Here is a 24,580-nt window from a genome sequence, read left to right as displayed (position 1 = left end):
AGTCCTGACATCTGAAGCGACTCCCGAGCCATTCCTCTGGAAGCCTTGACTCCTCAGAAGCAACAAAAAAGAGAAAGAGTGTGCAGTGTTTTCTTTCCCTCTGGTTTGTTTTCCAGTCTACTTTCAAGATGAACTTGGGTTTGGAGTTGGCTGCTTTGCACATGGTGTGGTGTTAGGGATGGAGAGAGAGAAGGGGAGGGAGGGAGGGAGAGAAATGCAAAAAGAAATGAAAAATAACACAAATATTATACTACTGCAGACTTGTAGGTTGCCTCAGTTCAATAGGATATTCTCAGTGATGCACTGTAAACAAGAAGAAATGTTGTGACTGTGAGTGAACAGTTTTTGTTTGATGATTATGATGCTACCCCAGCACAGTTAGGTTTCAGTTGTCCCAATGATTTGATTTGTACATTCAGTGTATTGTCGGTCACAGCTGTTAATTAGTAATACCTCTTCAATCACATGAAATACCTTTGGATTTATAAGAAACTACTGTAAGGAAAAAAAGTAATGAAGGGATGTTCTGTGTGCTGAGATATTCAAAATGTAAATTCAATACAGTAGTGGTTTGACTTTTCAAGTATTAAAGCGATACAATGAAACTTCTGAAATAAAGAATAAAACACTATTCCTCTCAAAAATTAAAAGTTGAACTCATTAGCAGTAAAATACACACTTTCCTAATTCAGTAAACTCAGGGATTTTGTTGCTATAGCCTCATTGTGTCTGGTAAATTATGAATCAAGCTAACATTTGCAATATCTAGCTGTCAGTTAATTTGCTGAGTTTATGATTTTTCTCTACTTTTATACCATGATTTAGCATCAACCATTATCCCATAACTGCTACAAGTGACCACAGTGGCTGCTGTTTATTAAAAAGTTACATAGTTTCACATTAACCACCACCATGTTTTCAAGCATTGTCACTGTCAGACTGGTGTTGAACATTAAAAACATTAGCTTATTATGGTTGTTAACATTCAAGTTTGGCTTGTTGTCAACCTGTGGTGCTTTTCCTAAACATGAACATGACTACATACCAACCTACTAACATCTTTATATTCCGCTAATTAAAACATAATATCGCCTTTGTTTACAGGGAGTTATGTGCTGGACATAGCCAGACTAGCAGTTTCCCTGTGTTTCCAGTGTTTATGCGAAGCTAATTGGTCGTTGACTGTAGCTTAATATTAACAAACAGATATGACAGTGGTCAAAAAAGCAGATACACATATTTCCCAAAATGTCAAACTATTCCTTTAAAGAGAGCATTCCTATGAGAGGATTCATGTAAGCTATAATTGTTTCAGAGAGGGATTGTTTTAGTGGTCATTAAGTTAATCAAATAGGAATGTAATTTCCTGTTTTGAATTTAAAGTTTGACTTTGAATTAAATCAATAAAAATCATATTCATTGTTCTCTTAGTGTCTATTAAACATCCTACAGATAAACTGTATATTAAAACTGAAGCTTTTACAGTTTGTATTGCATACGATACTGTATATGTACTTTATTCTCATAAATCTTACCATCATTGCCATGCTAGCGCAGTGATTGATTTGAGAGGATTCTGATAAGTAATGACAAGCTCTGCCACCAAACTCCAAAATTGACTCACAACTGTTGTCCCGATAACAAAATGTCTAACAGACAGTTTTTAGAAACACTAAAACTGTCAACAACAGTTCTTCCAACAAAATCTACGACCATATTAGGCAACAGCACATTTGCGAAATGCACCCTGCATGTTTTTATAGTTTTACTGTTTTTAATTGTGATGTGTGTCTGTGAGCTTCTCATTTAATGCTCTCTTGGCCCTGTCTTGCCTGTAAATTATTGGTCCTCTCAGCATGACTATGCTGGTTTACTAGATTGAGGGATGTATTTGTCAATGCGTAACACCACTTGCCCATTTTCTCATAACTCCTCAGCACAGATGCTTCAGTGGCTTTGGGTCAGGGAAGGCTAGCTGCTGCACGCAGAAGCCCATATGGGACGAGCACTGAAGAGGAACCAAAACTCAATAAACACGGCAATGGGGAGGGGAGGGAGTTCAAGGGTGCGCTTGTCATGATGGAGGCTACAGTGAGCGCTCCAGTGGCTGCTGGGGTTTTGATGCTGTAATGTGAAACGGCTGGGGGAAAGAGGACTACAATTCCCCTCTTTGTCTGGTCTCCACCCCAGCATCACCCCTCTCTCCTCTCCTCGGCGGACTCTCACCGTAGCCAAACTCATCATCTCCCCCGCCGTCTATCTCCTCAAGACCGCCACCCATCTCGCAGCCTTGATCACTCTTTCTCACTCGCGCTCCATCTAGCGTTACAACTTTCGGTTCGTATCGTCCTTTGTTTTTGCTCTTTTCTCTCCGTCCGCTGTTTTATCTCCACATTTCATCAGACCAATCTTTCTACTCTCACCGTCTTCCTCTCTCTGTCAGTTCATGATAATGCATCTTTTTCGGATGCTTTCCCACAAAGTATCCTCACACCAGAATAAAATGCAGTGATCGCTCATCCTCTCCTTTCCCCCTCTCTTTTTCTCTTTCCTCAGTCTCCAGTGGTGTCTGTGGGCTTTGCCAGGTTTCATCCCAACCTGGTGGTGGGGGGAACTTACTCGGGGCAGATCGTCCTGTGGGACAACCGCAGTCACCGTCGGACCCCCGTCCAGAGGACTCCCCTGTCTGCTGCTGCACACACTGTAGGGTTTGCTTCAGTATCAGTATGACATATAGCCTATATAGTCTTTCAACAAACTATGAGCCTACCGTGAGACAAAACTCAGGTTGGTAGAGCTGTAGTACACATTTGATGTATTCAGTGTTGACACAATTGAAGAAACACATTTAGAAAAGATCTGATTTGTGTTAAAAGTTGGTTTTAGAGCTAAAACTGTGAGTCAATTTCACAGAAAAGCACAAATTTGATCATCATTTTTTTGTCAAGGGTATTTATCAGGCAAAAATTCCAAACTTTTATTAGTTCCAGCTTCTTAAATGTGAGGATTTGCTGCTCTCTGACTTTTTCATGATTATAAATGGAATATCTTTTGGTATTTGACAGTTGGTCAAATAAAACAAGAAATCCGAAGATGTGACCCGACACTGTAGCTCTGGAAAAATGTGATGTTGACATTTGACTATTTTCTCACATTTTATAGTCTAAACTATTCATTGTTGTAAGTGATAATGAGGACAATAATCAGTTGTACACCTATTGTAGTTAAACTGCTATTAGCTAATTAGCTCTAACATGAAAAAGCTCTCTGGCTCCCTTAGTTGCGACAAAAACAAAAAACATAATATGGTGATTAATTAGCAACAAAGGATATCAAATAAACATCTTGATGAACAGATATTGGATTAAAATGCACCGCACTCTGTTTGATAACTAAGCATTTTATTTTTTACATGATAACGGATGAAACCCTGCAGCTTTGAGACTGATAATTCTCACAATAGACACACACACACACACACTCACTCACTTACACACACTTGACTGGAGCAATCAAATTCTAGACATAACTGAAAGGGCAGCTCAGTTGAGACGCTCCAGTGAACTGACTGACCCTCAACAAATTACTGACCAATATACACTAGCAATATGTTAAGACCCGGGGCCGTTAATAACCACAGGTAGAGAAGGCATGTAGACACACAGACTGCTACATGCCATCCATGCTGTAGGTTTAAAGTGGCTGTGGACTCCAATAATGAGGCCATCGCTCTTGTCCTCTCCAGTCAGTGAGTCCAGCCAGCTTAGCATGGTGCTGATTGCTGAAAGGATTCTTTGTGCGGCCCAGTACACAAATCAATTACTGCCCAGTAATGACATAATGGTTTCACACACTCCTGCGGATTTGCACTGCAGCACATGTCCCAAACGTAGAGTCATTTGAAAGGTGGCTGCACACCGGCATGTGAGCTGTGTGTGAGCCCGCCGCATCTGTTGGTCCAACAAAGTGTCTAATGATGTCATGTGTGTAAGAGTAGAATCACATGATCAGTGCGGGACCGTAGTTAAAATCTCTTGTTATGATTTTGAAAACAAAAAATTTATTCTTTTGTGTGTTTTTTCTCTTGCGCTCGTGTGTGTGCGTGTGTGTGTAGCACCCTGTGTACTGCGTGAACGTGGTCGGTACCCAGAATGCCAACAACCTGATCACTGTGTCTACAGACGGCAAGATGTGCTCTTGGAGTCTGGACATGCTCTCCCAGCCTCAGGTACACAACACACACACACACACACACACACACATCACCTGCTAGAACTGTAGCTCAAAAAGTGTTAGTCAGTCCAGTGAAGAGACTTGAATGACAAAACCTTTAATGAGTTACTACAAGTGACCTCTACTAGAGTTTTAGTGTGGTTGGATGTGTGTATTTCATATGTGGACACACATTAACACTGTGTGTGTAGGAGACCATGGAACTGGTGTACAATAAATCCAAACCGGTGGCGGTGACAGGCATGGCTTTCCCCACGGGAGACGTTAACAATTATGTGGTGGGGAGTGAGGAGGGCACTGTGTACACCGCATCCAGACATGGCAGGTTGGTGGACACACACACACACACTCTTATACACACATGCATAAAAGACTGCAGAAAAATCATAACATGATTGCATGGTCATAGTGTTGACTGGTGCTTTAAATCTTACTGCAAAACATTGCTCAGCTGTTCTGTTTACATGATGTAGAGGAGAGGTTTTCAAACTGTGTGAGACGTGAGGTCTGAGCCGCAATTTGCATCAAAACTCGTACTTCTTTGAGTTATAACTCACTGAAATCTGAACACAGAGACATGATACACATATTTTTAGATGCAGAGTGACTTCCTGATGATACCATCTTCTCTTTATATATCTGTATGCGAATAAATCTTCCTAAATCCGCTTTAAAGTCATAGGAAAAAAGAACTTGCCTGAGATTTGTCATGTTTTTAAGTTTTCTTCAGTGTCAAAGTCATCAGTGATAGTGTGCTCTGTATTCATGGGCACATAGCAAAACAGGAACTGATAATAGCTTATTTTGGCACACATTTAACGGTGCCAAGTTGTAACCCACAGCTAACACACTGAATCCATGGTAACGTTGTACATCCTGTTTACATACCCGACGCATTATGGGAGTTGTGTTTCCCAAAAATGATTATCCCCCAAAGTGAAATTAGACAAGGAACAGAGAATACTGTGTTTTTATTTCTAAATTAAAGCCATTCAAGTGTGTTTCCTTGTTGCCTTGAGTGAAATTATTGTAACAAGGAAAACTGTTTTGGAGGATTTTGGTGAAATAATCTTTTCCACTTGTTTTGTAAAAATGAACTTGATTATTTTTCCCTCAATTTAAGATGTTAAACATTTACTGTGCTGTCAAAATATTGTTCGCATGAGCATCCCCACTGAGACGCAAACCACTTCGCTACTTTACATTTTAATAACCACTAAAACACTGCAGAACCGAGTATTGTTATGTTACAGATGTCCTACTTTTGTCGCCCCTCTCCAGTAAGGCAGGTATCTGTGAGATGTTCGAGGGCCACCAGGGGCCGGTGACAGGTATCAGCTGTCACAACGCGGTGGGCACCGTTGACTTTTCCCATCTTTTCATCACATCATCTTTCGACTGGACCGTCAAACTCTGGAGCACTAAGGTACGGTGTTTGTGTGTTTTTTGTGTGTGCGCTAGAGAGGAAGAGAGCGAGAGAGGATGTGTGGGGGGTTGATTGTGGACTCAGAGAGGTTGCAGAGAGAAATGAGTGTGAGAGTCATTCTCTGAGTATTTGTGTGTGTGTGTGTGTGGGGTGGGGGGTTGGGTGAGGTCTGTTGCCGGGTAAATACATATATGTGAGTATGCAATGCAATGTTAAGTTACACATTGTAAGTGTCTGTAGTAGTATTTGGGAGGAACCTGATGATGTTGGCCTGAATTGAGCCTGTCAGGTACTTCCTTCCAGGCTGTGCATTCCCAACAGTAAGCCCTGCTTAGTAATGAAATGCTGCAGTTTTATAGACGGTAAAGAACTGTGGTGATGCCAGTACTACTGAAGTAGGATGGATGTCTACACAACATCAGAGGAAGGTGTGCCTGTGAGGCTGAACTTAGGGCAACAATCAGTAAGATGCGTTGTAAGGATTTCATTTTAAACAATTAGGTTGCCTTATTATAGTATTATTGTAAATTGAAGTATGTCAGTTAAGTCGAGTTAATTAGTTTGCATATCAGCCAGTCCTCAGTTCTTTTAAAACTGTTGCACCTCTTCTGACAAATGACCAGAAATGGTTTGCGTTTTCTTCGGTTTGCATGTGAAAGCCCCTGTGTGTGTGTGTGTGTGTGTCTCTCTGTCACTCCCCCATCCCTTGAAAACAGAAATGCACTGATGGGACAGCGCTGCCTGCCCGCCCGCCCGCCCGCAGGTGCACTCAGTGAATCTACCTCAGACACACTCTAAAGGTGGGCGCTCCTCCTCTCGCCGGCTTTGAGTGACCTCGTCCACTCAGGGTATTTGTTCTCCTTTCAAACCGGCGTGATGAATTCCATTTGGCAGCATTTTCAGTGGCAGTGGAAAAAATAAAAGCAAACGGTCACCGTTACTGTCAAAGTGAGTGTTGGCAGACCAGAAACATTAGCTAACACATTCGAAGGACACGGTGAGACACAGAGGAGTCAGCTCAGGTACATTTTGGATACTGCACAAGAATAAAGACTCTCTGAGGTTGGGGAGGATAAACATCCCACACCTCTAGTGGCAGAAGTCCAGGTGATGCAGACACAGGAAGGAGGGATGGAAAGAAAATAGCTGGAGAGAGTAAAATGGATAGAAGAGTCAGGAGGTGTGAGCGTGGGGAAAAAGACTGAAGAATTTCATGGTTAAATAGTGGAAAGTGATGCTAAAATTGAAGGACAGAGAGATCAACATGACCAGGGCTTCTAACAGCAAACACAGCCAAAAAATCAAAGAGAGCGCTGTTCAGTGTGAGGATAATACATAATGCATATTGCATAATACCTTCAACTTTATGCAAGATCCAGTTACAGTTCTCACTCTGTGACAGGCAGTAAAACACTCTCAATTTTAGCTCATGTTTGCATGCAGACACTCCATAAGTCTTATGCGAAGAGTCCCGTGACACATATTAAAACATTTCTGCGGATTTTCATCAGTGGAGTGTGTTATTTTTCAGGATTTGGGAATTCCCTTTCCTTTGAGGGGCACCGCAGGAATGCGCGTCTGTCTCTTATCCCACATAACCCGTATTTGTGTGTGGGCAGGCGGAATACCTGTGTGTGTGTGTGCGTGCGTGAGCAAACATAGACACACACCACACATGCCTCACGTACACCTTAAGCAAGCTGCCTTTGCTTACCTAAAATCCCCCCGAGGGTTTCGCCTTCAACCCACCAATCACAGCCATCGCAAACTGTTGTAACACACACACACACACACATTCGCAGTGAATTCTCTTCACGTTCACACGTTTTCCCCCTCACAGTTCAAAAAGGCCGTCACACAGAAGTCTGCTGATGTTTTTACACTCAGCGGTGCAAATATTGTGGTTAGTGAAATCATTTAGAGTCGGCCAGACTCTGAAGACGTCGCGACAGCTGGGAGTGGGTTTATGATTGTGCATAACTTGAACTGTCTTGCTCTCTTGACCCCAAAACCAACGTCTACTAAGTGATTGGATGGAGCTCAAATCATTCCACTTTTGCTCTCTTAAGAGCTTAATTAAAGGGCCGGATCGCCGTCAGATCAGGTGATTGTTCATGAGTGTCGATAATATTCCAGATGAGTGTCGGCAGATATGTGGAAAAGAGAAAAATGAGATTGTAGTCTTGATCTCCAGTTGAGGGTTTTGCCCTGTGCGCTCTCTTGTGAAACATTTCATATAGTTTCTACTTAGAGGACATCTTCTCAGTCACTCCTGCGTGTTGTTATTAAAGCCTGGTGTGAAGCTAATAAGCCAGCGTAATGTTTGTGATGCAGACACAACCAAGATGGAGCCAGTGAGGGTAGAAGTAGAGAAGTTCCTCATCTATTCATCCGTTTTCTACACATGCAGAGTCACATGAGAGTCAATGGCATAACTAGACGTGATGTCAATAAATTTGGCATTGCACCGTGATGTTTACGGTTAGCATCCAGTGTATCAGTGATGGTTTTCCAGTTCAAACGTGCTAGAAGCTCCTCCAGCTTCTCAACACAGGAAAGATAATGACAGTTCTATCACCCGCGGCGCCACGAGGATTAAGCTTCATTTTCAGATTAGTATTTAAGGCTTGCTGCTGCAGATTATTTACTGAAATCACCTTCTGTAAGAGCGGTAGATTACGCACAGACTACAGTAAAATAGTAGTTTATATTTTGAACAGTCTGTAGACACAAGGAAGGGCTTTATTCATCTCATCTTGTCTCCCGAGTGATGTGTCGCTTGAATTGTCAGGAGCAAATAAGTGAAAGATTTCATCAATCAGTTTAATAACAAACGTGGAGATATGAAATGCTGTCAAGTCAGAGGCTGAGTAAAGGAGTGAGGTGGACACATGTACTGAAACAAGAAGAGAGAGAGAGCGAACATAAACAGGAATCACTCAGCTGATCGAATGCTCAAAATGTGTGAGATGGAGGAAAACGACCTCCGCCGTCACCTCGCCGGCTGGTTCAATCGAGGCTTGAAATTGGCTCGGCTCTGTTTGTTGGTGTTTGTGTAAGTGCGCGCCACCGTCTGTCTGCAGGTATCGCAGCCTTTAAGAACAACTACGGAGAGAGGGATAACGGTGATGAAGAAAAAGAGAAAGGAATGAGAGAGAGAGGGAGACAGAGAGAGAGAGAGAGAGAGAGACTGCATTCTTTCATTTGCTCTTCCAGCCAACCTGTCTCCTCTCCTCAACCCCTCCCACTCTACCTGTCAGGAATGCAGTTTGTAAGCCTCTGGAATCCTAACAGCCGGTCTGAGAGATAGGGACGCACGCACACACACACACACACACACACACACACACACACACACACACACACACACACACACATCATTTGTATTAAGCTTTATACACATTATAGAGAGAAAAACAAGGCTCTTGCGCCGTGCAGATTGTTGGGATGAGTGGAGAAATATTTAGAAATACTTATTATTAGTTTCTGACTATTTGCGAGTATCAAAGTGAGAGTTGATACCAGTTGACAGCCCTCAACTCAGCAGTGTGCAGCACAATAATGGAGGAGGTGTGTGCTTTGGTACGTTTCACTCTGATCATAATGTAGACTAAACTGACTACAAGAGAAACTGTCCTCACTATGCTTCTCTTGTCATGTGGTCACTAGTTTACAAGAGCAGAGCAGAAAATACAATTATTACAGGTGTATCAGTATCGGCCAATAAGAAACAAGGAATTCTACTATAGAAAATGCTAGTTTCTCCATTATATAGTTTGTCCACCAGAGAGCACTGACAAGTTTTTTTTCCCAACTGTAAAATATCCTCACTCAGTATATCATAGTAACAGTTTTTTGAAAAACAAATTTAAGAGATCCCTGTCAAAAACGGTTGTTTTATGTCCTATAAATGGTCTGCGTTCATGTAGCGCGTTTTATCCACAGTTCATTCACACACAGCTGCCAGCATCTGGAATTTGGGGTTCAGTGTCTTGCTTGTGACACTTCCACATACGGACAGAAGTAGCCGGGGATCAAACCTGCAATCAGTGGACGACCCGCTCTACCTGCCAAGTCACAGTCACCCCCCCCCCCATATGTGTGTTTTTGTTGATCTATCATGATCAGATTATTTAAACTTTCAAACATCAATATCGGCCTCCAATATCCAGTTTCTGTCAGACTCCACACCCACATCCTAATTCCAAAGCCTCTTCCTCTCTGTCCACTGTCCACCCCCTCCTTCTCCTCCTCTTTCCCATCTCTTTCCCATCTCTCTCTCTCTCTCTCTCTCTCTCTCTCTCTCTCTTAGACAGCTGTTGTGTTGAGGTTACAGTACACCTTGTGGAGGGGCCCTCCCTTTCATCTCTCCCAGCGGTTTTATGGCGCTGTGTGAATGTGCTAGGCTTTTTAATTAGGCTCTGCACCCAGACAGGCCCCAAGGCTGAGGCAGCGCCACTCTGTCTGAAGCTCACTCACTCCCTCTCTCCATTCCTTCTCTCTCTCTCTCTCTCTCTCTCTCTCTGTCTTTCCTTTCCTTTCTATCTCTAGTGTGTCATCTACTGTAATCCCTAACTGTCTTTCTCTCTTTCTCTGCAGTTCTGCTTCACACCATCATAAACCTTTTCTTTGTCTTTCAGCACAACAAGCCTCTGTACTCTTTTGAGGACAATGCTGACTATGTGTATGACGTCATGTGGTCGCCCGTGCACCCTGCGCTCTTTGCCGCCGTGGATGGCATGGGCCGTCTGGACCTGTGGAACCTCAACAACGACACTGAGGTGTGTGTGTGTGTGTGTGTGCATGCAAAGGTGGGTGAATAAAGGTCATCATGGGTGTGTTTTCTGTGTCTTTTGGTGTCCTCAGGGCCTGTCGCTGGGCCTCTGCCGAACCACACAGCCAAACACTCAAGCCTTTCCCTCCCATAAATCCCACCCCACCCCCCCCCTCACCTCACACGCACACACACACACATACACCAACCCTTCCACATCCCTCCCTACACACTCACACACGATTCAAGATTCCCTTGTGGGCGTTTCCCACAGCCCTCACTTTAAATCACACTGGGTGACATCTCCTCATCCCCGGCTCCCATCCAGCCGTCCCGCCAACATTCCTACAACCTCTGTCCAACGTTCAGGAAACCTCGGAACCCCACCATCCTGTCCCATCTCCCTCCCACATTCTGTCTCATCAGTGAAGTGCACACATGTGCAGGAGACCACGAGCAGCGAGCCCCAACCCTCAGTCCGCAGTCCCATGCTGGAGACGAAACATGATTAAAAAAAGAAAGTTCAGGCCTGGGGTTGAGTTTCTCAGCGCTGCGGGGCAACATTTATTTTGAGATGAGTGCATTTGAGGCCAGCGAATGATAGATCATCTTATTATTCAGTTCGGTTACATACGCTTATTTGCTTTCTTGCAGAGAGTTGGTGGAGACGATTGATACCACTCCCATGTCTGTAGGCTAAATATGAAGCTACAGCCAGCAGCCGGTTTGCTTAGCTTAGCACAAAGACTGGAGACAGGGGGAAATAGCTACCACTGTTTGTGCCCAAAGGTAACTAATGAACATGACAAACTGGTTGTTTCACCGTGGGTTGTGTGCTGAACTATTTCTAAGCTGAGAGCAGTTTAATCCTGCAAACAACTGCTAATGCTTATGCTAAGCTAAGCGAATCGTCTCCTTCATATTTAACAGAGAGAAAAGTGGTTTGAATCTTCTCATCTAACTCAACTGTTTCCCAAAGTTGAACTCTTCCTTTAAGAAAGAAAAAAGTTGCACTATAGTGAAGATGTAACTTCAGCTACGAGTCTGGAAACCATACTTTGTTACAACTGAGATGGGGGAGTGGATACCGAACCTTTGATCACTCAGGTAAAAGCAGGGATAAAAGGATCCTCCAGTCTCCGTCTCTCTTGGTTTCCATGGAGACAACACCCACAGTGCCTTCAACCTTAATACAAGTCTGCATCTCTGGAAATGCTCCCCCCCCCCCCCCCCCACCCCACCCCTTCTCTCATAATGCTCTTTCACTCTCATTCTCAGTTTCTTGCAGCCGCAACACATTGCGCACATACACTGAATCACCTTATCTCGCAGGATTTTATGTCTCATGTAATCATTCCCTCTCTTACTGTTTTAACGTCAACACTCCTCCACTGATCCCCCGTCGCCAACGCAGGGTCTTCCCTCTGCAGCAGGCACACAGATGACGAGTTTCCCATGGTTCCCTCAACAGCGGCCTTTTCACCGACAGAGGAAGAGTTCATTATCGACGGCCTAACTCAGCTAACAATGTGCTTTATGAGAAACATTTGCTCAGACACACACACACTCATACGCACAAACGGATGTACCAAACACATGCACACACATTCACTCACACAGTCTAATAGCAACAGACTTCCATTGTTGCCATCATATTAAAAACACACAGTCATAACGACATTAACGGAGCAGTGCGGTGCGCCTGGTTCTCATTTCCAGCACACACACACACACACACACACACACACACACACACACACACAGACACACACAGACATATACAGCCAATTGAAAGCCCTCAGTTCAGATCAACTCTGGCGGAGTGCTGGAAGCTAGCAGGCTAATGGCAGTCAGTCTGTGGTTAGCGCTGCTTTAAATACGCAGAAGCTCGGTGTGTGAGGCGACATGATGCCAAGGCCTCTGTCTCCACTGGTGACATGTGTCAGACTCGCCTGCCACATGTCAGGAACAGTTTATGGAAACACTGCAGATGGTTTTAGGTTTTTAAAAAGGTGCAATACAAGCAGTGCTGTTTACTAAAAAAGAGCATCAGCTCGCCCACAACAGCAAACACGAGTGCAGTTATTATACAGTAGGTGGCCTTGTGTGTCCACATTTGAATGAGGACTTGTAAATTTGACAGCTATGTTTGTCTAACCTCCAGTTAGTATTTGGATAAAGTTTCCCTTTTTATGCAGTAAAATTTGTTCTGTAAATGAGACGATAATGGCATAACGCTCCCTTACTCCAATAAACAGCAAGAAGAATAGCTGAAACTGCAGTTAGATCATTAAATAAAAATAAATACAGACTCAGGGGACCATGGTGTAAGTGTAAATCTTTGTCAGTAGTATTTTGTTTAGAAATGTAATATCCAGTAAATGTGTGGGGTGGTTTTTGGATGCAAAGCAGCTATTAAAAACACAAAGTTGTAACACTTTTTTTCCTGCAAGTGGCAGGCTGTGGGGATCATTCTTTTCATGCATGCGTTGGAAGAGTTTTATAAAGGTTTATGTGCCACATTAAAAGGAATCACATAAAAGTCAAACAATGTGCTGTTGGTCCTCTGGAAATTACTCCAAAACAGGATTATGATATGTAGGATTATGTTTATGTTTATGGCTCAATCTGCTGTCTATGATTCGTTCCCATTAGATGTATAATTTGCAGTAATGTAATGTGATCTACTGTATAGATGGAAGTTGATGAGTGTACAAAATTTGCCGTAACATTTTTATCAATTTGGGTTTTTTTGTTTGTTTGTTTGTTGAATCCTTGAACAGGTACCAACTGCGAGCGTGACTATCGAAGGTGCGTCGGCGCTCAACAGGGTCCGCTGGTCGTCGGGAGGGAAGGAGGTGGCTGTGGGCGACTCAGAGGGCCGAGTCTGGATCTACGATACCGGAGAGGTACTAACAACCGTCACACATACATTTCTTGTAAAGCAGAGACATTAGTCTCTGAGCAGAATCCTTCACGGTACCCAGAAATAAGGGCAGAATGAGTGCTCTGTGTCCTCAGGTATCGTCTAATCATTACAGAATAATATCTGTGACATTTAAAATAGTTTTGTACTGAAGTGTTTCTCGTGTAAAGTTAATATTTTGGCAGCATGTTCAGGATTTTCAAAAACAGTCTTCTGAGTACATTGTTGTTGGATTCACTGTGAGCGCTGTGACGCATGGAGCCGGTGGTTCTTGAGCTGCAGTTTTCAAACAATAACAATTTAATTACAACCTCAGTGCCAAAAGCATGAGTGAACTACAATGACCAAATTTTATTGCACTGTTGCAATGAAGTTGTACAACAGTGGATTGAGAGATTTTACTGTCTGAAATCTGAGTTACTCTTCTTGCTAAATGAAACATCAGTAATGCCTCCTTTCATTCAGATTCTACCAGAATAAACTGGAACACTGTGCTGCATGTGATACAAACACATACTTGCACTTGCTGCATCTTCAAAGTACATACTGTACTGTGCTCTTGTCATGTTTTATGTATATTTGGTCCACTGACTTTGGTGAGACATGTACTATAGACTAGAAATATAAAGTGTATTTTTTACACAGTCAAACCTCCACATGCACCACCACCAACAACCATTTTAGGTCTTTTAACCCTGTATGTTTACCCAACTGTCAGTACTGCCATAGATCTATGTGTTTGATTTTTTTCACCCCCTCTTTCTTGTCCCTGTAAAATGGCCTCCACATGACTGCCATCACCACAAAGCGGCCAACCACCCTGCCTGTGCCTGTATGTTCTCTCATGTTTGGAGGGATCTTTGGGCTCTGGTTAGGATCCTCATGTGAGGGTGCGCTAGACTTGCCGCTCGGCTAATTTTAGCATCTTTTTTGTTGTGTGGTGAGTTAGAGAGAGGCTCGGCTGAGCCGGTGGCCTCCACGCTGGGTTGCTGGTAACGAAGAGTCATCAATAAAAGTGAGCGCGGTTGAAAGGTTTTACGACTCCAAAAAGGAGTGTGTGTATGTGTGTGGTGGGGGTATTTACTTCACTAGAAACTCACCCCCCCCACCCTCACCCCCACACCCACCCCCATATACTGTAGCTAAAACCAGGAACAGCATATGGAGAAAGATGCCAGCAATTCCATCCAGAGCGGCGCGGTCCCAACAGCGACCCTTGAGAGGGTTCCAGGAAAGAAAAATACCAAACACTTCTCACTATTATTGTACTCAGTACAAATTAGTGTTAGCTAACTTAATGTATCAGCAGGGATTAGAACTATTTTGATTACTTTTTTATACTTTTGTTGCTCCATGTAAAATATGGACAATTCAGATAGCTGTGTGTGTGTCAAGTCAAGTCAATTTTATTTATATAACGCCAAATCACAACAGAAGTTATCTCAGGGCACTTTTCACACAGAGCGGGTCTAGACCGAACTTAATTTACAGAGACACAACATTCCCCCATGAGCAAGCATTTGGCGACAGCAGCGAGGAAAAACTCCCCTTTAACGGGAAGAAACCTCGAGCAGAACCGGGCTCTAGGCGGACAGCCATCTGTCTTGACCTGGTTGGGTTGAGAAAGAGAGGGAGACAGTAACCACACTGTTTGGTTTAATGCTGTTCAATGACGTGAAAATGTTTGGAGATCGTTGCTTTTTAAAGCCTGACAACACAGAATCCAGCAGTGTTTCTCCCACACGAGGGCCTCTTGTAGTCTGTTAAAACACTGCTAATGCTGAAGCCAGTCAGGAACCATATAGATGATGTTCTGACGCAGCCCCCCTGCTGTGGACTCTGCCAGCTCTGGTGGTGGGGAGGGAGAGGAGGGGGGCTGCATCCCTCCTCCTGGTTCCTGTTTAATTACAGCCTGGCCATGCAAAGCGGTTGCAGACAGCTTGGGTGGCGGCCGCGGTTCTTGTCCCACTCACTCTGACTCCCACAGCACACGACACTTGAATGAGGAACGACGTTCAGTTTGACGAGTCCCGTTATTAGCTCTACAGTCAGCGCAGCTCACATCACTGTCCTCTTGTTGTGTCGTTCATAGAAAGCCTCTATGTGTTCACGTGACGCACTCGTGTCCTTGTGATGTTTTTTCCTCCAGCTGTCGGTGGCCCACAGTGACGACTGGGCACGTTTCGCCCGTACCCTGATGGAGATCCGCGCTAACAGGGCGGACGGCGAGGAGGAGGGGCCTATGGAGCTGGCTTCATAGACTCCGAAACCAAAGTGGAGGGAGGGGAGTAGGGGAGGGGACTCAGAGGCCCAGTGTGCTTTTATTGGTGTCACTATAGCATGTGCTTCTCACTCAGTTGTGTTTCTCCACCTTTATGTTCATGTTCCTGTCTGATCCAAACAAGGCAGAGCTTTTATTGTAAATGCAGACTGTCTATTAACGGGTGAACTGTTGACTTCTACCCTTATTTATTTCTTTAAAGGTGATGTGTTGCTTGCAACTCGTGAGCCTACACTATATAAAAGTGGCAGTCTTATAGCCTTATGAAGATATGTGTACTGTAATGATGCTTTGCACTACCGTAAAAATAAAGCAGGGTCCATAGATTAGTCATTGTGTTCTGTTTACAAAATGTCACGTTCACCTTCTGTTGTGCTTTTTTTTTTTTCCTCTGTATTCTGCCTGCATGCGACACATTCCTGAAATATCCCAGACGCATAAACACGGAGTCAATATGGTGACGTTATCACACGTGGGGCTTGTGGCTGCTTTATGTCAGTTGTTTCAGGGTGTCAGAAGCTGAATCAAGTGGACGAAGGTGGTTCTGAACCAGAGCCACAGCTGTATATTCTTTCATGAACTGTAACAATGAACAAGAGGTATATTGTGATGGTGAGAGCTCGCTGTTAAACCTGCTATGTTTGCTATTAAAGCATCGCTTGATCGACTGTTGTCTTGCTTTTAATGAAATGTTGTTGAAAGCCGGTAATAATGTGAATAAAAACTCAAGCAGAGATCCGCTTTACTAATATAAGTTTCTCTTTACTCTCAGTACACATGTTGCTGCCATACGTACAGTAAGGCACGATTATTACACACCATATGTAACTCCTACATTCTCTGCACTGTACAAATTTAAATACTCAGTCATGACACGCTACAGGAGTGCAGTTGGTGCCGGCTTTCTCTCAAGACATTTACACATCTGCACACATTTAGACCTGAAACCAAACATCTTAGTACAGTAAACATTGTGTACGAGTTAGAATGTTACACTGCGTCTTTACATTCAAGATCTTTTTGGTCATATACATATATGTATATATATATACACATATATATATATATTTGATCAATTCAGCACACAATTGAAAGCAACTTAGGATCAAAATAGCCGTATAGATATATGAAAATATGTCTCTATTCCTCATTTTTACAGAAGTGCCACGTGTACGATTAAAGACAACTATATATATACGATCATATGACGGATGTGCTTTTGAATATAAAGCAGCAAAAGGAAGACGCCAGAGATAGTTATTAGTTATTGATATTCCTTTTCAATAAAAAGCAAGCAGTTAAGGTGTATTTAAACATCTGCCAGCCCTTCTGCTGCCCTGTGTGCATATTACTGTACCAGTTGAACTGTATGAAAAACAAAACTCAGTATAATACAACTCAAAACAATGTCAATCAAAGGTCAATTAAAACAAATACAGCACGGCTCCTACAAAGAATTTACCTTTGTGTCGCTCGTGTTATTTGGCTCACTATTGCATATGGTTTCATATAAACTACCATAAATGAATCATTATAAGAGAAAACAATAAATAATTTTAAATAGGTAACTTAAAACACTGGACTAGTTGGTGTCTTTCATTGCCTCAAGTATGAAAAACATTCCCTCTTTCTACTCTTCCTCATTCAACCCCCCCAAACCTATGTCAAGATGAAGTGAGCAGTTCAAGGGGTGCTGGCGTTGGAGGGGGCCGCCACCGCCGCCGCCACTGTGTAGCGTGGGAGATGGAGTCCAAACTTGCTCTCGATGCCAGCGAACGTGGCCACGGCCAACCTGAAGCCTCCGATGTGGTCGGGGTTGGGCGCCGGCAGGCTGATCCGAGACTTGGGGGTGGGCTCCGAGCCAGCCGGCTTTCTGTGGTGTGGAGACAGAGAGAGAGAGAGGGAGAGAGAGAGCGAGAGAAAGAAAGATGGAGACGGAGGAGAGAGCCAGAGGCATGGCGAGACAAGAGGGAGGAAAAAAAGGCGATGCGAGAAGGGGAGTTGGATGCAAGAAGGTGAGGAGCGATGGAGGGAAAGGAGAGAGTGTTAAACAACATAAACATGGCACGAGATGATATGTTAACCAAACAGAGGAGAAAGTGAGTTTTATTATGATTATTAAATCTTAAATTTATATTATTATATTAAACACTCTTCACCGCAGAAATAAACATCTTCGTAGAAAATCTTAAGTTGAACAGTTTGCATTTCTCCCTCAAAGCAGAACTAAATCAAATCCCTCATTGATTTCACGCAGGGCTCTGTGATTCGCTGCCAACACGGACAGCGAAGGAGCACAGATCAACTCCAAACCACACCGAATATTCGCTGGATCTGCCACTGATTTTGTTTTACTGTGAGCCGTTGAGAGAGAGAGAGAGAGAGAGAGAGAGAGAAGCAGCTACATGAAAAAGTAAAGAGCCCCTCCAACGGATACAGCGGCACAGTCTCAGCTGTCCATTAAAAGAAGCATTTTGAGAGGTTCACCACCTCGATTCCCTACTGGACCTTTTTTAACTTCAGAGAAGCAGTGAATTATTCCTGAGAGTGACCTATTTTCAGGTGGAAAATGAGCTCGTTTCAAATCCCAGAAGTGGAGAAAGAACATGTAGAAGTCAAATGGGTGCTGCCTGCCCTGACGGTGCGGTGAAACTCCTGCGTTTGAGAAAATTGTCACATCCAGAGCTTTGAGCGAGGGCTTCAGTCTGTCAGCTAATGTGCTTGAAAATTATTTTTGGTCTTGTGGCATTTCTTTCTCTGGCAGAGGAGGGAGGACACCCACCAAGCTATGTTGAAATTAACCCCTATTGTTCTACAAGGGGGTGGTCTTTGATAAAGGGGATGAACAATCTGCAGGCTTCTGTCTTAAAACTGAAATAACTACAATCAAGCATCAGAAATGTTTTAGAGGAAGTTTACTGTAGTGTGATTGACAGTAAACATGTAACTAAGCGGAAGAGAAGGAGACTTACTGTCCTCCAAAGTCGATGTAGAACCAGCGCTGCAGGAGCTCATAGGTCACCAGGGTCACGCCAAACTGAGGCGAAGATCGAAACACTCGAGCTGCGGAGACGGAAATCTGTTTATTCAAAGACGCTAATCTACACAAGCACATAATCAAGGGTGCAGGTTTGGTTTGAGAAGGGGGGGGTGGACACCATGAAATCAGAAATTATGATTAAATTGGTTATCATCATATTTTATAACAAAAAATGTGTTTGTGGTGTTTAAACATTTTGTAGTTAGTTATTGGTTAGTTAGTTTTTACTGCTGTGTATTTGGCCTCCCACAAAGACACCAGTACTTATCAAACATAAAAAAAATATGCAGTGAAATTCATCTTCTGGAAAACACATACACAAAAGCAAAAGAAAAATGTTTTATAACATTATTACTTTCATATACTTTCAAATAATTTGTGCATTGAATAGCAGAAGACAGTTTGTCCTGATAAAGGGCTTTTTTGTCCTCACGTACAACAGCCAACTTAGTCTTTGTGTACATTCACATTTACAAAATCAATTTCTGTTTTTATCTTACTAAACACAGTATTGTGTAGTTCCAAGTGAAGGACAAAAGAAAACAAAGTGAAACTCATCTTCTTTGTCATTGAGATGCCACATTGCACTAATCTGCTGTTCTTCTTTCAGACTGATACACCGTCCAGTTTACAATATGTAAATATAAGAAGTCTGTAAATCTCTGTATTGTTAATATAATACTTAAAATCCTGTTCAGTCCTCTCTGATAGTGACTCAATACTTTGTAGATAATGTTTTGTGTCTTTAAAACAAAGAGCTCAGTCCTTCACTGCTTTATCTTTAATTGATATTCAATTCTAGCTTTCTATCTTTTTGGGAAAATATAAACTGTAAATAAAAATATACAAAATATATTTTTTTCATCCCAAAAACAGGCAGAAGAGGTGGAAGTACTATTTTCAGTCTTGAATAGTGCCTGCAGTCTTCCTCTCAAGCATACTTTCCTAACAACCTCCAGCAATAATATACTGCAACCTGTATGTAGCCTGAGAGGTAAAACTCGGGGCTAAAAACCTCTTCTTACTGCCTGTGAGCTTATTGATCGGTGCACGGTGATAATTCAAGATGACAAGTGACCGTATCAAACAAAACATGAGGCTGTAAGGAGTTTGAAAAGTGTACAAATGATGTCTTTGTATATGATCATGATGGTTGACTCTTTATCATCACGTCAGCAAACATACCTCCAGCTCCTTTCCAGAAAGCTCGGGGTCCCTCTTCTCTAAGAATCTTCCAGAAGCAGTCCACCAGGCCGCTGTAGGTGGTCTGGCCAGCACGCGCCGCCACCTGTAGCCTGGTCTTGATCACGTCCGCCGGGGTCACCAGAGAGGCCGCTGGCATGCCTGGGGAGAAGAATGCAAGAAGAGTTTACTCATATGACACTTTTTATTGATTTTTTTTTTTATGCAGCCTGATGTGTTTGATTCTAAATAGAGCAGACATTTAAAATCAGCCCCCAACAAATGAGATGATTTGTAGAAAGCAGCCATCAGCGATCAATTGAAATCTTGCATATCATCGTAAACTGCATCTGATAGAGTGGTTCTATCGTTCTTTGTTCGCTCATCTTGGGTCTTGACCATCTTGCAGTAAGTCAGCCGCGTACGTACACCAGACACAAGTAGGGGCCAGTTCCTATCACTTCACCATCAACCAATCCATACCACCAGCAAGGCCATTATTTAATCTCTACCTTTTCTCTTCCTTTCCTCTCTCTCCCACTTTTCTTACAGCCGTTTGAAAGGGCCCAGACAATGGACGGTAATGAGAGCAATGCACACTGTGCCCCGTGTGCCTGTGAAAGTGACTGGCTGACTGAAGGGAGTGACTGCAGAGCCCCCACTCCATCCACTTCAGCCATGAATGGGCTCAATCATTGATGGCTCGGTCATTACCATCAACTGCCCTCTTGACGATTTACTCTGACTTCTTGGTTTTTGTAGCGGCCAAACGAGCTATTCAGCGGGCCTGATCAACTCAGCATTAGGTAGCAGACTGGCGGTGGTGACTGACCACCTGCACTGAACTGAGGAGAGGAGAGGAGAGGAGAGGAGAGGAGAGGAGAGGAGAGGAGAGGAGAGGAGAGGAGAGGAGAGGAGGATGTTTGACCTGTACCTAATATGTGCATAACATGTTTATGTTCAGCTTTGTTGTTCTGACGTTTGGCTGTATGTCTATGTGTCTTCTTGAAACTGTGTATAAATAGTAGAACCACCACAAAACAAAGTCATTCTCCTTGCATACTTGGCCAATAAATCAGATGTTTCCTGTGGATTTTGAGATGTGGTAGAAAATAGTTGGAAATGGAGATATAATGACACAACCGTATATCATATATTACTATGGAGTCTTTTAAAAGCGGTATAAGGATATCGATTCACACTAAATCCTTAAATATGAATTATTTAATATTTCTTTTAAGCATGAAAAGTGTTGAAAAATGAATCAATGACTATATGGCTGCAAATAACTATTATTTTCATGAACAATTTATCTGTGGATAATTTTATCAATTAACTGATTGTTTTGTCTAAAAGAAAAAAGTCAAAAAAATTGTGATGGACATCTTTCACAAAAATGTGAAAGATGCCCATCACAGTTTCCCAAGATGACGTCTTCAAGTGTCTTGAACAGTTTAAAACCTAAAGAACCTTTTACATTGATACAGAACAGAGAAGGGCAGCAAATACTCACATTTTTGGAGCTGGAAACACCAAATATTTTTGAATTTACTCATATCTAGTATTGAAAAGTGGCTTAAACAATTCATCAACATATTACATACAATACTGATTAACTGACTAATTGTTTCAGCTCTACATGATTAAAATCCAAACTTTAGTTTGTGTAGTTGAAATGTTTGACCTGCTAGCTGCTCTAGTGTAAAGGTAAGAGCTTCTCTCTGGGGACCATTAATAATATTCATAACGGTTTTCATGCTAATGTGGCCCGTAGTTGTCGAATTATTGACGAAGGAACAGACTTAACAACACTTATATTTTTCACACCTCACAGCTAATAAAGTCAAACACTCCCTGCATAATTCTCACTCATATAAAGAGCTAATGCGAGTTAGAGATGGCCAACACTATGTTCTTCACAGACCGGAGTAATGCCTGACTAAATAATGCTGAACAAACTCAGCATGTAATTCAATTTCCTGTGCTGACTGTAAAACACTAATTGCCAGAATGCTGAAACCGCTGATAAATGTATGTGAAAGAAGGATGATAAATGTGTCGCAGTAACGAAAAAAATTAAGAAATCATGGAGCTCGTTTCAACTTGGAGTCTGTGGGCCGTGGCTGCCAGTCTTGTGGTGAGAAACCGAAGTAAAAAAAAAAAAACGAAGGATGGAGAAAGAATTTATGATTTTTCAGTGTTGTGCCATGCCTCTGCGTCAAAAAGAGAGCGCTGCGGCTGACACATCTCTGAAGATTCAAAAACAAATATTACTTTTTTTTTATGCAAATGTTCAAAAGCTTTTTAACTTGAGTGCTGGGCTGTTGTTAATGTTTTCTTTAGGATAAATCAAATATTAAAACCCTGCACATATAGTACAAACAGGACTGTATGCATTCTTACAGGATGAAACATGCATTAAGTAAGCACACAGCAGTTTGTGTCGGTGTGTGTGCTTGCATGCATGCGTGTATGTGCATGTACAACATATTAGGATTGGAAAGCCTCCCTGCCGGCCTGGTTGGCAGGCATCTGAGGCGCTTCCCTGCTGCAGGGCTCCAAAACCTCAGTCCCCAATCACTGAGCAGCACTCTAATTAGCAGCTACCGCCATGGAGCCTGCGGTCAGAGGCTGCCTGGCTTCCAAACTCTGAGCTCTGCTACTGTTACTGCAGCCTGTGGAGGTCTGAGGCGAGAGCAGAGTGAGACCTGCTCTCACACTTTGTTCTGAACATTTCTTTTCATGAACTCTAAGGCTCCGCGCACCTATTCAGGGACTGAAGCTGACTTCGGTTCACTAGGGATGGTCGGATATTTTATATGTCATCATAATCTACAAATGTAATATGGCATTAATTGGACCATTAATGCCGTGTTGGCAGTAATGGTCCAATTGAGTTGTGATTCTTCCTCTTCAGATTGTTTCATTTGTAGGATTTTAGCATTATCCAGGAGAAAAAAGCAAAAAAAAAATAAAATCAAATAGAGAAAGGTCAAAAATAAAATTTCATTTTTCATTTTTGTTCCTTTTCCAATCATATTGTGACCCCTCAGAATTATATGAGCACCCTCACTGAGACCTGAATAACCTTTCTCAAGTGGTGGCCTAGTTTAAAAATGTTGGACAAAGTCTCAGCAGAGAACTTCCACTTTGTGTAACCCCACAAATATATAAACACTTTATATTTCATGTCACATTATTTAAGACCCGCTACTACCGGTAAGAATCAAATATAAAAAGCAATAATGTAGATTTCCAGAGTAAAAAACAAGAAATATTTGCTTTCACCGTTTAAATGAAATATATTAAAAGGCAATTTACTATTTTTAAGCATCTCTTCCTATTCTTGTGTACATGTTCAGGATGTGGTCACTACAACATCTCACAAAGCACACATAAGTGCTTTTGATTTTGATTGTTATCCAAAGGATCCCGCAGGGACAATTCTAATGTTATTTGGGAATTTAAGACTCCCTGTTATATTTAAGCTTGATTAAAGTTCTCTATCCCTTGTCGGCTGGAGTATAAAGGCGGGAGGGGATCAAGTGTTTTACCTGCCAGAGCTCCAGCTAACAGCATCTTGGCTGGCCCTATCCGTCCATCCTCATCAGTGAAGTAAGCTTTGCCGTGGGCATAGCAGGGGAAGTAGATGGCTGAGAAGGGGATGTCCCGCAGGAAACAAGCTTTGGAACCCTGGAGAAAGACACAAAGAAATATTTCAGGTCATAATATTGGGTTGGGAGGTGAACGTTCAGAAAGAGAAAACAAAGATAAAAAAGAAAAGGGAGCAGAGGAAGAGCGATGGAGCTTGGGGGATTCAAACCTTGCCTGCTGGCTGGGCTCTCTAAAGATGGATTGTTTTGTTCAAGCCACAATGTGAAACATCAACTGTCCAGATGCTCAAATGCCAAAGACCTACTTCCAAAAGACTCCTGGAACTCTAACGTGAAGTATCACCACCACATCATGCCAGACAAATCATGTGTCTCCATATGCAAACGCTCCATATGCTGTCTTCAGCAGCAGGTGAGGTAGGCAGCTCCAAAACCAAGAAAAAAAAAAACAGACCGGCTGAATGAAATAAATCTAGGGTGGGGGAAAAGAGAAGATGGCTCCTTGTCTGCCACTGTAAACAACACTATATCATCAAGCCTATTGAGTTTCCTGATGCATTTCAAGCCTGTTGGCCTGCTGCCACCTTCTTGATACAGCAACTACAGTCAACAGAAAGCGTTTAAAGAGCTGGGCAGGGTCTCCCTGTTTTGGACAGGCTTCATTTAACTCCTATGGGATAATCCTTTGGTTCCTACACACACACACACACACACACACACACACACACACACACACACACACACACACACACAGAGAGGATTGGCAGATACCTGGGCTATCTCTTTCCCTCTCTTTCCTCTGGCACTTCTTGTCTGCCTGTCCCTCTTGTTCGCTGGCTGGGGCCCGAGTGCTGCTGAAAGCTGGGAGATTGTATCGTGGCGGGACAGACAAGCAGCGTCACAGCGACTGGGACCAGAAGCCTTAATACCAGGGTAATGGTGTTGGGTTGGGTTGGCTAATTCACTGGCAGAACGAACCCAGAGAGAGTATGCAAATATGTCCACATTAATCCTTTTGTGCCGAGATGAAATGCATGACTTTGTTTAGTGAGAATAGGCAAAATGCAAATCTATCTGATTCACTTCTTGCACATTATTCAGCTT

The 24,580-nt window shown here is 42.7% G+C and overlaps 2 protein-coding genes across 11 annotated transcripts in view; one reads left to right on the top strand and one right to left on the bottom strand.

Moving 5' to 3' along the window:
• The window catches only part of LOC122969683 (cytoplasmic dynein 1 intermediate chain 1), a 56,549-nt gene extending 40,241 nt beyond the window's left edge, over positions 1-16,308 (top strand). For 9 of the 10 annotated variants that reach the window (XM_044335592.1, XM_044335599.1, XM_044335598.1 and 6 more), the window contains 7 exons: positions 2,557-2,703; positions 4,115-4,228; positions 4,425-4,558; positions 5,515-5,659; positions 10,300-10,440; positions 13,217-13,342; positions 15,509-16,308. In XM_044335592.1, coding sequence (XP_044191527.1) covers positions 2,557-2,703; positions 4,115-4,228; positions 4,425-4,558; positions 5,515-5,659; positions 10,300-10,440; positions 13,217-13,342; positions 15,509-15,619 — 918 coding nt within the window. In that variant the 3' untranslated portion in view covers positions 15,620-16,308. The other variant, XM_044335601.1, reaches the window with a different exon arrangement.
• Positions 15,989-24,580, bottom strand: part of LOC122969681 (calcium-binding mitochondrial carrier protein Aralar2) — a 50,171-nt gene continuing 41,579 nt past the window's right edge. Inside the window, exons 15-18 of the mRNA XM_044335590.1 lie at positions 23,417-23,555; positions 19,866-20,024; positions 18,613-18,703; positions 15,989-17,513 (exon numbers count right to left, since the gene is read on the bottom strand). Of these exons, the coding sequence (XP_044191525.1) occupies positions 17,324-17,513; positions 18,613-18,703; positions 19,866-20,024; positions 23,417-23,555 (579 nt within the window). The 3' untranslated portion in view covers positions 15,989-17,323. The remainder of the gene's footprint in view (positions 17,514-18,612; positions 18,704-19,865; positions 20,025-23,416; positions 23,556-24,580) is intronic.

The sequence above is a fragment of the Thunnus albacares genome, chromosome 19 (assembly GCF_914725855.1).
Source record: "Thunnus albacares chromosome 19, fThuAlb1.1, whole genome shotgun sequence".
NCBI classification, from domain to species: Eukaryota; Metazoa; Chordata; class Actinopteri; order Scombriformes; family Scombridae; genus Thunnus; species Thunnus albacares.
This window is presented reverse-complemented; position numbering and strand designations above follow the sequence as displayed.